The sequence below is a fragment of the Convolutriloba macropyga genome, chromosome 5 (assembly GCF_964194025.1).
Source record: "Convolutriloba macropyga chromosome 5, txConMacr16.3, whole genome shotgun sequence".
In the NCBI taxonomy this organism is placed as follows: Eukaryota; Metazoa; Xenacoelomorpha; order Acoela; family Convolutidae; genus Convolutriloba; species Convolutriloba macropyga.
The window spans coordinates 76386633-76403636 of record NC_134472.1 but is presented as its reverse complement, the minus strand read 5'-3'; the positions used below and the strand labels follow the sequence as shown (position 1 = coordinate 76403636).

General features: G+C 34.3%; 1 protein-coding gene across 1 annotated transcript; it reads right to left on the bottom strand.

Annotated features, from left to right (window-relative positions):
• Positions 1 to 1760: 1760 nt before the first annotated feature.
• Positions 1761 to 16274, bottom strand: LOC142340503 (uncharacterized). Its single transcript, XM_075391077.1, has 5 exons — positions 16141 to 16274; positions 12938 to 13041; positions 11757 to 11998; positions 7323 to 7559; positions 1761 to 1887 (listed from the first exon to the last, which is right to left on the bottom strand). The coding sequence occupies exons 1-5, from the start codon at positions 16178 to 16180 to the stop codon at positions 1761 to 1763; spliced, it is 750 nt and encodes a 249-aa protein (XP_075247192.1). The 5' UTR covers positions 16181 to 16274.
• Between the last annotated feature and the right edge of the window lie 730 nt (positions 16275 to 17004).

Sequence of the window (17004 nt, the reverse complement as noted above, 5' to 3'; positions counted from 1 at the left end):
GTCGAAAAACTCCGATAGAATTGTTTGGGCGAAGGACACTTTCAGGCAAATTAAAGGGTTGCAACTTTTGGCGTATTCGTGACAGAAATAGTCGAAGACAAAAGAGCTTAAGTGAGGCGCGTATAAAGCATAGGTGACTGTGGGTATAAAGCATACCAACCAACATACACAGAGCACAGAAAATGCTTTGTTTAAGGTCGTGTTTCGTGCTCGGTTTTTTGACGTTTTCATTGTTTTTAGATAACGACTTGCTTTCAAGTAGAAGAAAACCGCGACCGAGCCTGATACAATAGTAAATACAACCAGAAAATATCTGTCAATGGCATACAACTCGCATCGTTTGCAAATGTTCGCTTGCTGGGGAGTTCGTGATTTAGTCCAAAATAGCAAAAGATGAAGAAGATTCTCAGTTAATGGATCTATAAAAACGGAATTTTACAGCTGGAAGCGACATTTGGCAGCTCACTATGTGTAATAGCAAAAAAAGATCAAAGAAAATATGTTTAGAGCATCTTGAGTTCTAGCTTCTAATTTAAAAATTATTAGCGATCAGTACAGGCCCCCAAATTGGGCATAATTGACCGATTTGTGCCAGTGGATTTCACACGTAAATTCAATATATTAGTTCTGAGGAAAACACGTATATTGGCTAAATTGGCTTGGATTGAAATATTTTGAGGAGATTCAGACATTCTTGTGCACAAATGCGTTTCGATGAATACACTGACGGATTAGTGTAAGAGTTTTTAAAGGCAAATAACATTAGATTTGACGATTTGAGCAATTAGATTTCGCAATTTGAGTTAATGAAGTCCACGATTTGCGTAAATAAATTCGACAATTTGAGTAATTGCATACCAAAATTTGCATAATCAGATTCTATAGACTGAAAATGCGTTTGATGCATATTTCAGAATGCCCGATGACATTCGTTTATCAGCGAAAAACCTTACGTGAAAAAAATAAGGCAGAAAAATCCAACTTGAAAATAAATTACAGCTCTGCTTATTTGATTACAATTTCATCTAAATTACTAAGGCGTATATTCTTTGTAATTAGTTAGTGTGGGTAAATGAATATATATATAAGCATATGGTTTCGCAAATCAACTCTTCCCCCCCCCCTCTCTTTCCCATCGAGCTTAGTGGGCATATAAAAATCAAAAATTTCTGCTTTTCGTTCTAATAAAAAAGGAGGTAATTAGTTTCGCTAAATTCCCCTCATTAAATAAATATTTTCGAGTTTCCGAGAGGAGTATTTTCTTAGTTTTTTACTTAGACCTTGAAACAATAGCGAAAATGATAAATATTAACAAAAGTGAGAACATCAAAATTTCCGTTTCAGTTCCTAATTTCATATATCCCTCCAAAAGAATGATAGAACAATTTTTGACAAAAAGTAACAATTGAATATGAAAACATGCATAGTTTAACTAATAGTTTCATCATTTATGCTGCTAATTGAAGTCGATTTGATTTTCATAGTTTAAATCAAGTCTTGGGTAGCCGCAATTTGCTCCGAATCTAAGGAGGGGTATATTTGATTTTATCGCAATTAAGATTTTGAATTAGTTCCGTCAAAATCAGAGTTTATGACCATTCACTACATAAATTAAACCCAATTATGAGAGACGGGATATTTGTGCCCCAACGATTAAACATATATGTTTATTGCACACAAAATTGCTTTGAATAAAGAACTTTAAAAGTAAAGAAAGTTGAATTGATTTTTCATGCTCTGTTTGATCCACTGGCAAAATCTTATTGGTGTAGGCCATTTTGTATCGTAAGTCTTGTCCACAGTATCGCTTTAATACGCTTTGTGGGCAACACCACTGACGGATAAGTGTAAGTGTAGCTCAAGTTTCCCATAATGAAATCGACAGGTCTAAAAACGGGAGAAATTGAACTAAATTAGGGGGTCTGTTTTGACCGCTAATGATGAAATATGTGAACGGCTTTTTGGAGACTTTTTAATTGTGGTGTTTTGTTACTAAAAACTAATACCTTTTTGTACTCAATCTCAAGTTTTCAATGAAAATTTCGTCTTTCATTTTTTTTTGCCTTTTAGTAGCTAGCTTTCCTTTCTTCAGTTGTTAGCTTTTCGGTTCAAGTTATTTGCCCTTTTATAAATCGTTACACTAGTTGAAGCCGAGATTAATGAAAAGCCAGTCTTTGACAATATCAGCTTTTACAAGAAATTGGCCATGAACAAAATTGGCGCGATTTTTTAATTTAACAAGTAAAACTAGTACTAAAATTGCTGCCCTCAATTTCGTCTCTAAAATTTTGTCTAAAAGTTTGGCTCGACCATTAAAATTTTGCTCAATTACGGGTTGATATTCATCTCTTTATATATAGCCATCCGACAAATTTCTGTTGTAGTGGCGCTGTTGAATTGCGGTGTTCGCTATGCAGAGTCACTTTGCCCAGAGTCAAATTAGTTACCTTTATTCGCTAATTTTTGAAAAATGGATGTGAATTTTTAAGGTGATTGCAAAAAAAAGAATGAACAGATTTACAAGTATCAAGCCTAGCGAAGATTTTTTGTTCTAAGCTTTCCTAGAACGAAATCTCTCATTTGTTAAATTGAATATTATTGAAAATTGGCCCAATCTTTTTACTGAGACATTTTAAGTTTTGCTTCTGAAAGGGAATTCCGTTTCATGCAGTCCATAATTTAAGGCAAAATGGCAAAATTTGGATCATGAAGTATCAGTATAGTGCTGTTTCATGTATTCATGATTTACAATTCCAAGTTAATTATTTGCAACGCCTTTTCTAGAGTAGAAAACATTTCTGATGATTCACATAATTCTCTTTCACCCCTGTAATGGCTAGAGACTACGCTGCTCAGCGCCACAATACAAGTTCTTTGACCCTAAGCGAATTTTGCTGGGGGTGCTTGTCTCGTGAACAACACTTAAGATTTTGGGACATCTACTTGCTACCATTCGCAAGAAAAACTCACGTGAAACCTATTTATATTTTAGCTGATTAATTCAAAGCGTAGCTTTGTAAGTACTTTTACTATTTTTGTGTAATTAAAATACACAGTGTAGGTGGACAATTAGATGGAGAAATTTTGATCTGATACAAAATTTAATCTCCTAAAACTAAAGTTAGAAATATATTACATTAATTTCAGAAATTTTCCGCAATCTGGTTACATAAAAACTGCAATTATCAAAAGAGTGAAATTGAATTTCTTTATGGGTGGAGAATGCAATTTTTTAAAATCTTCTAAATGTACTCACGTTGAAAACAGGAGATTTGATGTCAATTTTCTGAACTCTGCTGACGTTTTCTCGCTTTTATGTTTCAAAAATCGCAATTAATTTTAAAATATGTGTTGTTCATATGGGTTAGTTAACAATACATGTATTAAGATTGGTTTATAGGTTTCACTTCCAGATGACTGGGAATTTGCACCATAAATTTGGAGTCAAACGACTCGCAATGCAAAAAGTACACCGCAATTGACCACGCCTTCATAAAAGATAGGATAAAATGCGCAAAAAAAAACAAAATAAAAACAAACAAGGAATTTTTTTGGTATAATGAGAAGTGATGGAATTTTGAAATGTTAAACATCATTTTATTTGTCAAAAATTTGTTGTTCCGACCCCATCATATGGGGGGGAGGAACTATATACTCAAATGGGTTTTTTTTTTTGTTCAGTGAATTTTCGCCGATCGATATATTCATCGTAGAAACTTATGAGTGGTATCATTAAAAAGCCTGTCCAGCGTAGATTATAGAATTAAAAAGATTTTTTCGAAATTCATTTTTTACAGGGAGTTATCGAGCTCCAAAATTTTGTGATCATTCTGGCGTTTTTGTTCACTTTTACAGTTTTTTTTCACTTTTCCGATAAAAGCATGTGTCATATCATTGAAAAGCCCTTTGAAATAGATTATATAAGTTTTTTTTGAAAAATCCCTGATCAGGTAATATATTTTTTTAGTTATCATATTGACATTTTCGTGGTGTCAAAGTGTATTTCTGATGTTGGTTTTAGATTTTCGGTTTTTGGATAGCAAATTACCGTGTAAAAATATTCACTGCGCCTAGGGTAGAATGATACCAATTTCGTAAAACCTTCGAAACAGAATAGATTCAAAAATTTCTAATTTCTGTCTGGAAAAGGCAAAAACAAAATTTTTGGTTTTTGCCAGTTAAGGTTATTAAAAAATTATTAAAAGGCTTTAGAAAGTTAAATTTAAAAAAGTTATGTCACCCTGATTTGGGGTTTTTGAACAATAAAGTTCGAAAACACCAAATCAGATTGACAAAACCTTTCTAAATTTAAATTTCAAGAACTAGCAGATTTGGATCTAGTCTATCCCCCAACAAAGTGGGTATCTATTTTTACGCCGCCCCACGCCTACGTGCTGTTGTTTTGCACAGTGATACGCTGCATCAGGACTCTTGAATTGTAAATGGTAGTAATGAAAAAAAAATAGGGGGCGGCGGAGCAGAACAGATCCCATAATTTTTTCCCCTTGTCTAAAAAACAGGGGTCTTCCAATTATAGGACCCCCCCACCTCAACTTAGTGGTCAGATAACCTATAGCCCCCCCCAGTCATAGTAATTATACAATAATGGGGGCTAAAATTTCATGGGGGATATAATGGGAAAGATCGAAATATAGATCTGCACAACTTTAGTTCATATGTAGTTGAAACCTATTCAATAAATGGTCTTTCACATTATAACCCCCTGCAATTATAGCTCCCCATTATGGTATATTTACCATGACTGGGGGTTATAAGTTATATAACCACTAAACTGGGGGGGGGTTATAATGGGTAAGACCCCATTATTGAGCCTGTTTCAACTAAAAATTTATAAAAAAATGTGTCGGTCTATCTTTTAGATATGGGGGGAGAATTATGGGATCTATTTCCCCCGCCCTCCGTACCTTGTTTCTTATTACTACGTTTTACAATTCATGTGTTGTGATGCAGAGTATTACTGTGCAAAACATTAGCATGTAGGCGTGGGGTGGCGTAAAAGTTACGGGTCGTTCCCATTATAGACCCCCATGAAATTTTAGCCCCCATTATGGTATAATTACCATGATGGGGGCTATAGGTTATCTGACAACTAAGCTGGTGGGGGCTATATTGGGAAAGACCCAAATTTACATACCCACTTTGCTGGGGGGGATAGATTGGTTCCAAAACTGATGGTTGCAATAATAGCTTTGACCTCATTCTGATGGTGATAATTAAAATGGGAGTAAATTGTATTGTGTTTGCAGAAATCAAACGTGCGTTCAAATCATCAAAAAAGTTGTGATTTTTGGCAGAGTTGTTTTGCTGCTGATGATTTCGCGCCAAGTCAAAAATTGCAGCGACAAAGAATTTTTTGCTCATCTCAATCTATAGAAGTCAACAGAAGTTATATTGTTGGGAAAAAAGTCGGTGTCCCCAAAGTACTAAATATCATCCCCCCCCCCCAAAAAAAAACATACATACACAAAAACACACACATACCCAAACACACACACACACACACACACACAATCATGTATGCGTGGAGGGCGTTCGAAGTGGTTGGGGGGGGGGGGGTCGGAACATAATGTGCTGTGCACATTATCACGATTCGCCTTGTTTATTTAAATAATTGTTTCTTAAATTGGGTTCATGAAGAAAAAATTAGCGCTAATTTTGTTTAACTTTGTTCGCCAAATCTCGGTCAAACAATTTCTCACTGACTGGGATGTTGAATCGTGAACACAATGCTTAGCGCCGCTTCGTGAACACAATATGGCTTATATTTCGCCTAATTTTGCCTAATTTCAACCATGCTTATCTTGGAATGTCTGATCATGGGCAATTTTTTCTTGACACGGTTCATTATTTTTTGGCCCACAAAATCGGGTTGAGGTGCAAGGTGCAACTTTGTGGACTTTTTCTGTTTTCTCTTAAAATACTGTGTGCGAGTTCGTTTCTCAAAACAAATTGTCTCATTTTTTACGATTCAAAGAATTTGAATTGTATTGGGGCGCTGTCTTTTTACGACTCGAAGGGGAGTATTAATTAAAAGAAAGTCCTACTTTATTGGAGTGATTTTTGAAGCGGGAAATGAAACGCATGAAAACATTTTGGAGTGATTTTGATGCTGAACTAAAGTGAAGAGTGGAGCAAAAACAGAGTGGTTTTTTTTCATACCGCTGTTTTTGAGAGAGCGAGAAACTGATGTGTGAAAAAAAATTTTCAAAGCGAGCAAAAATTTTTTGTTCACATGCGGCTTTTAAAAGCAGTTTTTTGCAACTTTTGATGGTTATGAGGTTTGATTATGATACTGTACTAGTTTTAGACTTGGGTTGATAGGAATTGAAGGTTTCAACTAGTTAATTTGAGTTTAATGCTAATTTGGTGGTTTTTGATCGGTTTTGATGACTTTTAGACTAAATTTAATGATTCTTTGCCTGTTTTTTTTGTTTTAACGCTTTCAGTGGGATTTGGATAGAAGTGTTTTTCTTAAGGAGTATTGAGTTACCAATTGACTAAAGCTGTGTTGGTATAAATCATTTTTTTGTTAGGAAAATTGACAGAAAAATTGAGAAATTTAAAGCCTTTTTTCTTATTTTTTGCAGTTTTTCTTTTTTTTTAATCTTAGGCAAGTTTCTTAGTCTTTTATCGCTTGCCCATTGTTTTGCGAGCTTTTTATTGCTTTAATTGCAAAGGAGCTTTTTTTCGCCTTTATGTTTCCTTGTACTATTGAAAAAAAGTCATTAAATTTTTCTAGTTTTTTTTCAATTTGTTTTTGAATGCCGTTTCTACTCTTCCTTAAAATTTTATGGCATTTGTGGACTTTCAGGGTTCTCAATAGTTGTTCTAGTTGTCTTTTCTTAAGTATGGGCAATTTTCTCCTTCGAGTCGTTTCCGGAATTCTTCCGGCTATGTTTTTCTTAAGATCTGTTCACACATTTTTATGATTTTTGAAGTCAAATTGGAGTAGTGATTTTGGTCACGCCGAAACAGGAAATGGAGCGAAAAAGCGACTGGCGTGAATTTTTTTTGCTCTGATTTTGAAGTAGAGTGAGAAAGAGGTGTTTGAACAAAAATTCGCTTTCTCGCTAGTGGTTTTTTTTGGATTTTTTGGATTTTTTGCATATGATTTTTTTTGTAAATGTCTTTCCCAATTCACTCATAGTCCGGACTAGGTCTAGTTTTTTTGTTTATTTAATGAAAATTCTTTGAATTGTGCGTCAGGACTTTGAATTGTGCGATGGACTAAAAAACTTCCAAAATAGTGAAGCTGAATATCATTGAGTAGAAGGATAGAAGGCAGAAAGAGAGCTACAAACGTGATTACAGAATAAGCTATCATTCGGTTTTTTCGACTCAAAATAGTGTCGGCTTCCAGAGGTCGGCATATCTGGATGTATCGTTCTATTGCCATACCCATGATACAGAGACAGCTGGAGTAGTGGAAGAAGCTGATAAATGTTCTGCTGGTGAGGAATCGGAAAAATTTTATTATTCGTTGTACCCTGTCGTCCATTACCAAGAAACAGTCAACGGCGAGAAAGGGTGACGCAATTCTGTATACAAACATTTTGAACTGCTATTGAAAGCTCAATAATTGATTTTTGACAAACTTTAATGTGTCATTTCTGAACAATAATCAGAAGAAAATATTACAGATGGATTAAATTTAATCATTGACGAACTATTGACTGCCTTTCACCAAAAAGCATTTTTTACCGATATGGAAATACACATTATTTTTTCCAATCTATCTCTTACACCTTATGTACAAGCCCAGTTGCGTAATGGTTCCCGATTACGAACGACCCTACGAATGAGTTCACAAGATTTTTCTAAGATGTAACAATCTTGGAATATTGATTTGAAAAATCACAAGTCTGAAATTTTTAGAAATAAGTTTGGTTTTCGTCATAGGAATGGAGTTGACTTGGGACCTATTTTTAGCCAATTTAAATAGAAAATTTTTATGAAATCATATTATACTGAAAAGCGTCATTGATCCACTTTACCCACAGATGTTTATGGGATATCACGAAACAATAAAGATAACGATAACACTTCCCATACTATTTATAATAGTCTTCTAAACGGAGGTCTTTTGGATGGTAATTTGGGGGTAAAATCTAACAATTCCCCCCTTACTCATCATTACCCCCATTAATTCCCTTATCTCACATCGTTTTACCCACTTAATTTACCACCATAATCTTACATCTTTTGGGGGGGGGGCTATTTTTTGGGGGTGAAATCTAAAATTTCTCCCATTAACCCCGTTACACCTCCCCTTAGCCCCTGATCTTGTATAGTGAAGTTAGCCGACATTTTAAAAACTTGGTTAGAAGTTCAAAGATCCCGACTTTCCCAAAAGGGAAGCTGGAAATATAAGTTATAGGTTATGAATTTTCCTAGGCTCAAAAAAATCTTTTTTTAAAACTTCTATTTAAACTATAAAATTTAATCTTTTTCAATTTTCTTAAACTATAAATATCTCCAGAATGAGAGAATAAGAAAATAAACTTTGCAAAAGAATTTAGAAACTTATACGAGATATCAGATTAATAAATCAAGACGGTGAATTAGATTCAGAGATGAAAAAGACTCTCAAACTTAATAACCATTATCGATGAGAAAGATTAGGACAGGAATCTAATCATGCCAGCATGATTCACAGTGAGAGTCCTAAGGCTGACCAAAAATTTTAGCGGGTTCGAAATTCTCGGAAATAAACCTTATTTTTGAGGTATTTTAAAATGTACGTACTTCAAATTGCCAAAAGTTGACAAAATTTACTATCAGATAACTTAAAGCTGTAGCCTAAATCAGAGAGCTTGAACAAGATTTTTAATCTTCTCAGCTAAATTTAGCTTTGTTTATTTCAATAACTTTGTTGCTCTGAACCAACTACGCTTATTATTATCTTTGTAAGTTGAACATCATAATTTATTAGTTGAATATTTGAAGTCGATTTCCAATAGTTTTAGTAGGATAGTTCAGGAACGCTTTTTTTCAATTTAGCTAGCTTAGACAAATGGATGTGTTTTCAGAGTTACGACTGTTTAGCACAAAATGGACCAAATTTATGTCTTGTCTTGCGTCTCAAAACTTATATTTGGTTTGCTTATCGAAATAACATTTGGCTTGGTAGATCTGAACTGTGCCTATTTCTGGTGTTTTCGGTTTGCAACCGCTTGTTTGAAACAGAACGCTGGTTCTTTAAGAGCAGCGTTTTGGGCAATATCCTGGCTATTTAATGCTTGCTCTCATTAACTGTCCTTTACAATCTAACTTTTAATAGTGCCGGACTCATCAATTTAGAAAAACCGACGACACAAACTAACACCTAAAATTTTCTTGTTCCTAAAAAGACTCTTCAGTTATATTCCAAGAGCTGTATTCACGTTTACAGTTTAACTAGAAACGACTGGAATTTCAGGGAACTGGAACTTCAGAGACAAAGAAGGTCGAGCATAATTTTTTCAAAGGAGCGGAAAAACTTTTCCATGGACATTTCTGGCCTATCATAAATATGCGACCTAACTAAGTTATCTCCGCAAGAAGTGTGGTCGCTCGGACCTGTCACGTAAATTTTTACCGGCTAGGGTAATTTCGAGTGGCCGGCCGCGTGAAGTTGCTAGCAATTTAGGCTTTATTAAGGCCCACACTCGGCGGCAAGATTCGTCATCTTTACTCTAAAGTGGCTATGAGAGGGCTAGGCTGTGTGGGTCTCATTGAATGAGTGATTAGAACCAGCCGTTTCCTTTCTAGATCAGATCATATGTTTATTTTAAGTACTTCTCATCTTGTGTTTCATTTTTTTGGCTTCCGTAGAGCGATAATTTTATTTCTCGTCAAACGAAGTTTAAAACGATTTATCACAAAGTGAGCATGAGAGCGCGCATTTGAGTCTATAAACAGCTTAAAATTTTCCCTCTTTTAGATCAAGCAAAATTTATACGAAGTAATGTTGAAAAAAAATCACAAAAAACTCTTGCTGACAAAGTGTCCCGTACATCATTTTGTTCTGACATAGATGACATTTGCTGCTTTTCGGTTCTGCTCCATACAAAAAAAATTGTTCATCTGCATATTTTATCAGATGAATACACAGTTTTCTAAAAATATTGATTGGTTTCATTCAAAATGATTAATCAAAAATATCTATATCTCTATATTCAAATATGAAATTAAAACAATTGTCAACAATAAATTCTATCCAAAGATTTTTCAAATGATTTTTCATGAATGAGTTGAACGGAGTCAATAAAAGATTTGGGGCTACCCTTTTTTGATTTTCAGCATAAATTAACAAATACCAGCATCTAAATTTCCTTTTGCTTGTTAAAATTAAAAAAAAAATTTTTCCGGAAATTTTTTTTAATGTTTGTTTACATTTTGCATAACTACATCTCATTCATAACTATTCTTCATAAATTTCAAAACAATAAGTTTGTAAAAAAAAACTTCAACTAATGAAAGTGTTTCAATTGGAGACAGCATTTTCATTTATCGGCAATCAAAAGTAACCTAAAATATGTAGTTGAGCATGGAGAAGTAAAACCAACAAGTGTGGCAGCCTATGTAGCAAAAAATTGAATCTCAATCCGACTGTTTTCTACCGTTTCGAGGTGATAAATTGTCCAACAATCTTTTTATAGTTCAAATTCGGGTCAAGGAAATAAACCTCCACGGACTCCCCCCCCCCCCTCTATTTTTAATTGGAAACAAAACCCCAGGGAAGAAAACCCACGGAAATAAACCCTGACGGAAAAATTCATGTTATCAATGCTTGAATGACTATGCGATTTAAAAACTTTGAATCTGCCTCAATAAATGCAGCAGTGGAAGCGTTCCCAAAATGAAGTTACTGGGTGTTTTGTTCACTTCTGTCAATCTCTCTATATAAAAGTAGTTGAGTTGGACTTGTCTTACAAATATCGGGAGCACAAAAATTTCAGTTTAAATATCCGCATATTTGCAGCACTTGCCTCCCCCCGAACATATTGAATCTTGGTTCAAAATGCTTCAGATAACGTTGCAAAATTTTTAAGCTATGTAGTTTGTTGATTATTTTTTAGGACTTTTATCTCCGCCCCTTCAACGGAATGGGAGATTTTGCGAGCAATTACTTCAAATATGTCATTTTGAGAAACTGTTTCCATCTTTGCTGTTGATTGTGTAATTGCGTTGTAATAAATAGTTCATTTAATTCAGCTTGGTTGATGCAACATCTCTTTGACAGCCAAGTGGGGGTATATTTTCGAGGGTTTTTTTCCTTCAGGCTCTTTTTTCGTGGTAGAATTCGGGTGGGTTTTTTATTTGATCATTTTTAGAAAGTAATTTTTTTTTAATTTTTTGTGAATTAACCTTCAAATTTGAATTCATTGCGTTATCGCCAGAAGTTTTAAGCTGCAACCTAATTATGGTAAACAAACAAACTCAACTATCCTGAGCATGAACCACAAAAGTAACCAAGTTAGCTTAGATGCAAAAATAGTGTGAAAATCAAATCAGTGCACCAACTGTTCGTACGCTCTCTTAATTGGCTCTCTTTCATAACACCTTGCCTTTTCTTTTCTTATTCATCAAAGGTTCATCTATCTAGCCAAGTTTTAAGTTGGACAAGCTTTTCAAAAACATGTTTCATGCTTATAAAAGACACAATCTTAATCATTTATTCCAAAAAACTTATAACGGATTATTGCCGTCGCACATTTTTTTTACATTAACAAGCCTTCAGTTTCAGTTCAAACCTGGAATCGTTCTGCAAAATTCTATAAATCAAGCGCACATAATCGGCATAAACACAGTAGTCAGTGTACAGGACCACAAATTGGTACAAGTTGAAGAAGACACCGAGGACACCAGCGAATGCGAAGTCAGTCACAGTCTGTAGTTTAACCAGATAGTACTCGATTCTTCTAACTTCCCGGTCACAAATTAGAACCATGAGGCAGTAAAAGTTGACAAGGAGCATAAGAACACTAAATGCGAGCTGAAATAACGAAACATGAGTTTTTGGTAGATTGGAAGAATGATTGTGATTAAAAAAAATTGGATCTGTTCCGCTTGCTTCCCCAGAATGTTATGATCCCCCGGTTACAGAGCACGTGTAATTACAGGGTAAATCATTATGTAGAAATACGGCACGTTCATCGGGGGGGGGGGGGGGGGTGCAAATAATTTGAAGCTGGGGAGGGGGGGGGGGGGGCACAAACTTCTCGGTCAATCACATTCTTTGAAGCATTTATGCTTGGCACCGTCATCGTAACGAAAAAAAATTAGCTTTTCGTACGTTACATTAACAAGGGAGACATATATCGTTAATATATGTCTGCACAATGTTTAACCCGTAAAACAACAAAACAATTGAATTATAATAAACAATTATTTATCACTATCCTAAGTTATTTTCGAATCTTAGTTATGCTCCTGATTAAGAAATTAGGAGCATAACTAACCAGGAGCATTAGGCCAGAAAAATGGGTGCATTTTTTTCTAACAAAAATCAGTCTATGAATTTCTGGTTCTCTAACAGACGATGAAAAACATTCTTTTAATGAGCACGCAATTTGAAATTGATGCTTAAATTATTGTGTTTGAAACGCGTCGTTGAAACAAAAAACATCACGCTGAACCGCCCCTGCTTGCGATCAACACGGTTGACTATTGGAAAAGTCTGGGAAAACTCAGTCTGGGTGATTTCATTGGGCTAAAACTGGATAGAACCCAAATTGGGTTTGAGGGATCAAAATAGAGGTCAATAACCTCTTTTTATATTCTAAAAAACTAAATTCTATTCCGATTAGTGGGCGTGACAAATCAGTACGCTAGGGGCATGTGTATATATTTTTACGTAGTAACGTGGCTTGGGGCAATAGTTTGTAAGAACCGGGGGCAGAATAGATTGGAGAAGTGTTTCGTGTTCACATACCAATCCAAGAGACCAGTCGAGAGTGTAAACTCGGATTCTGACCTCTTCTGCAAAGTAGGCACCAATTGAGAACTCACTTGTCCGTGCATAGTTCGAACAGTTCACTGAAATTAGAAGCCTCCCAGTCTGGGGTGCTCATTAATGATCACAACTATTCAGACGACAATCAGCCATGATCAGACACATCCAGACAAAAATCAGTCATGATCAGATTTTAGTTCTTTTTACCTCGCTTTAGGCCCGCAATGAAAAAGGAGGAGGTTAAAAACCACAGAGAGCATACCTGAAAATCTCAAAAAGCCAGTCTTTAACTTGACTTATTTCCGACAACCTATATTATAAATTTCCTCAATTTTTACAGATATTGTATAAATTTATATTTTTTAAGGACCTGCGAGCGAAAGGTATGGTTAAACCTAGCTTGGCTCTTGAACATTGTTATGAATTTTCCCTAATTCAGAAAAAAAAATCAGAGTCTGAATCAGAGTCTGTATCAGACCCCGAATCAGAGGAATTCAGAGCGAAAACTGACATGAATCAGAGTCTGAATCAGTACTGATAATTTCTGAATTTTACTTCTGATTCAGTACTGAATTTGCTTCTGAATTTGCGTATGAGCCGAAAAATTCAGAAAAAATCAGCTATGATTAGAGTTACCGATAAATCAAGATTTAAAAATATTAAACATTTTGTTTCATGAAAGCGCCCTTGTGTGAGCCGTGGAACAAAGTTTCAATTTGTTCGCTCATTTAGCAGACTTGTTAGCGCTGCTACGGGTAACCTTCTTATTGTTCAGCAAGTTATAATAGTGCTTCAATTTTTTTTAAAAAAGTTTTTTTCTGTAACTAAATAAATCGTATGCTCATCAATGATCAAACACATCAAGACAATTCTCAACCACAATCAAACGCTTTCCAGTTTTAGCTATCTTATCCGTCTACCCCTGCTTTTTAATTATCAGATCATTAACGCACAATTCGACCATGGGTACTATAAACAATTTTTTTACAATTCACAAAAATAGATTTCTTATTAGTGGGGATAACGAATTTGATATACCTAAATTTCGGATCTTTTTATTATATCAATGATGGTTTTTTAACGGTAACTGAAAACGATTTGAAAGATGAGGATTAATTATGTTTTATCATTAAGAAACGTTATTTATATACTAAGTTTTTATCATCATTTGGTTATCTTCATTTAGAAAATATCAAAGTGCGATGTGAAGCCGATCAAATGAATGACTTTTCAATTAATGCTATGAAGCCTTGGTGAAAAAAGCAACACCATGGAAAATTTGTGTATTGTTAAAATCAATCAATTTGCAAAAACAATACACATATTTTGACTTAGGTTTTAAAAATACGTATTCTGATAAAATTTCAGAAAATTCAATTCTTATTGAATCTTTTCGAAAGAGTTTCAACTATGGAAACTCAATTTTGTAAAACATCACATGCAATTTCGGTGAGAGCGTAATTGCAACTTGAATTTATCACATTATTCGCGCTGTCCAGAAATTCACTTTTTGGTTTTGCCCTTCCCATGATTATCATTTATATCGCCATTTCGCAAATGTTTCCGTATCTTTGAATCGATTGAGCACTGCTATCTTCGTTTTCTACAAGTTTTCAAACGAGCTTTTTGTTGATTGAAAGCTGGCCTGCTAATTAAATGGTGATTTTAATCAATTCTAATAGAGCCATCACTTGTCCCAAAAACGGAATGAAGGAACAAATATCCCCCTGAAAAATATTGAGGAACACGTTTTTGTAAAAATCTCTCAAAATTAACTTCCATATCGATTCAAAGATACACAAACATTTGCGAAATCGCGATGTAAATGATAGTCAGGTGAAAGACAAATCCAAGAAATGAATTTTTTGATATTGCGAATAATGTGACAAATTCAAATTGTAATTACGTTCACACCGAAATTGCATGTTTCGGTTTTCATAGTTGAAATATCAGTTTTCATAGTTGAAAGGCTTTAGAAAAGATTCAATAAGAACTGAATTTTCTTATTTTTTATCAGAATACGTATTTTTAAAATCTAAGTCAAAATATGTGGACTCTTTTTTGCAAATTGATTTATTTTAACAATATACAATTTTCCCACAGTGCTTCTTCTTTCAACAGGGCTTCATAGCATTAATTTAATATTTTGTCTTCAAATTGGAGCGATAATTCAATTTCTTTGTAATTTTAATAGAGATGAAACTCCTCACACATAGATAGGAGTCTTCAAAATAATTCTATTTTTTTATACCAATACTAAGTAGTTGAGAGAATTCAGACAATTTGTCTGGCCTATGTCTGATACTATACTTTTTTTCTCAATTTCTCTGCCAAGACAGAAAACTTTTTGGTTGTTTCTTTGTTAGCAATTGTATTGCTCAAAATAATTTTGTTTTTTTTTCTAAGATCACACAAACAAGTTTGCTTACGTTCAGATACGTGTCTGACTATTGTCCATTTTTGATGATAGACCAGAAAAAAAGAGTGGGGATTTTCAATCTTTAAAAGAAACTACAGTGTGGACTTCTCCGCCCGAGCAGAAAAAAAATAAACATCTTTTGGCATGGTGTTGCGCGGCATTTTGGGACCTAAAATCATCCCAAACCAAAATTAAGGTCAATTGCACAACAAACACAAACACTCGTTATAACTAGGAAAAGCGGCGATATCGAGGCCAAGAAACCGAGCTGAAGATTAACGATTTTTCAATTTTGCAAAAACAAAGCACATTTTGATGGGGGAAATAGAAATTCTGCATTAATGTTCACGAAAAGTTGTTACACTGAAGGAATATTATTTAACAGAAGAGACCACCGACCAAATTTTAAACGACAGAATTGTCAGAATCTTTAAAAAGGAACAAATTTTCAAAAAAAAACACGGAAAGTTTTGTCGGAACGGGCGACCTTTGGTTTCGACTTACAACACATTAAGATTTTTGATAATTGCTTATTTCACGATAAATTTCATGTATTGACTGACTACTTCATGTTTGTTACTTAATTCAAATTTTTGAAAAAACATCCGAAAATGGTTTTTAAGAAGTTGGTTAATTCTTTTTCTGTGTATAATTTGAAGATCGTCAGTTATCTCTGTATGTCAGTTATCGTCAGTTATCAAACAGATTTGAGTTATTTTATAATCAAGTAAGTAATTAAATAAGTAAACTATTGCTACAACACCTTCATTTTCGACAGCCAATTCGTAGGTTATAAGAACCATGATCGGTAAATTAACGTCAATTTTTTCTCCTGCAATACAAAGTTTGATCAAGTTCTGAAATAATAGCTTGTGTTTCAGCGATGATTAGGCGCAATTTTACAATCTCTTTTTGTAATAATTAAATACTTTTTCAAGAGAGGTTTTTGATGAAAACGCCTCCCAAAAATGGCGTCAAGAATTGCACTTTTGTTTTAAAAAATCAGTAATTAGATCAAATTAATCATGTGAACAAGTGCTTTCGATATATCATGTTCATATAAAAATGCTGTTGAGCAGATTTTAATTACTTTTATTTCAATTATTGCACATTTTTAAATTACTTGTTATCTCAAGTGGGAGTTAAAGCAGAATATTGTTACAAGGTAGCGTGATGGATCCAGAACTGGTGAAAAATTAAGGGTCACTTTGAAATCTTGATATATCGGTTCGAATTCGAATGGTTTACTTGTAAGAACTTGAAAGTTTCTCTCAAGTTCTTACAAAGCGATGCATCGCCTTGAAAGGTTCTTTCCAAAATTTTGTAAGTTCTTTAGCAAGTTCTTGCATTTTAATCATTCAACTTACAATGTTCATACAATAGCTTCTCATCTTATGAACAGTTATCTTGCAAGGGCTTGCAAGTTCCTCGCCTAGACTTACAAGATTGCAATCTCACTATACTTCATGAAAAAAACAATAAAATTTCGCAAGATATGAACGTACACAGTCTGCGCATCGAAACAAGAAAGAAAAAACATCTGAACGTTACTAATCTAAAGCATCTGAAAAGGGGTCATTCCATCCACTTTTTCTCGTTTTCTCTTTTTCAACTTTCTGAAATAAAC

Coding starts and splice junctions, on each gene's coding strand:
- LOC142340503 (XM_075391077.1), bottom strand. CDS start 16,180: ATGGTTCTTATAACCTACGAATTGGCTGTCGAAAATGAAG. Junction 11,999..12,937: donor TCGACTGGTCTCTTGGATTG/GTATGTGAACAC, acceptor TCGTTATTTCAG/CTCGCATTTAGTGTTCTTAT. Junction 7,560..11,756: donor ATTTTGCAGAACGATTCCAG/GTTTGAACTGAA, acceptor GTTTGTATACAG/AATTGCGTCACCCTTTCTCG.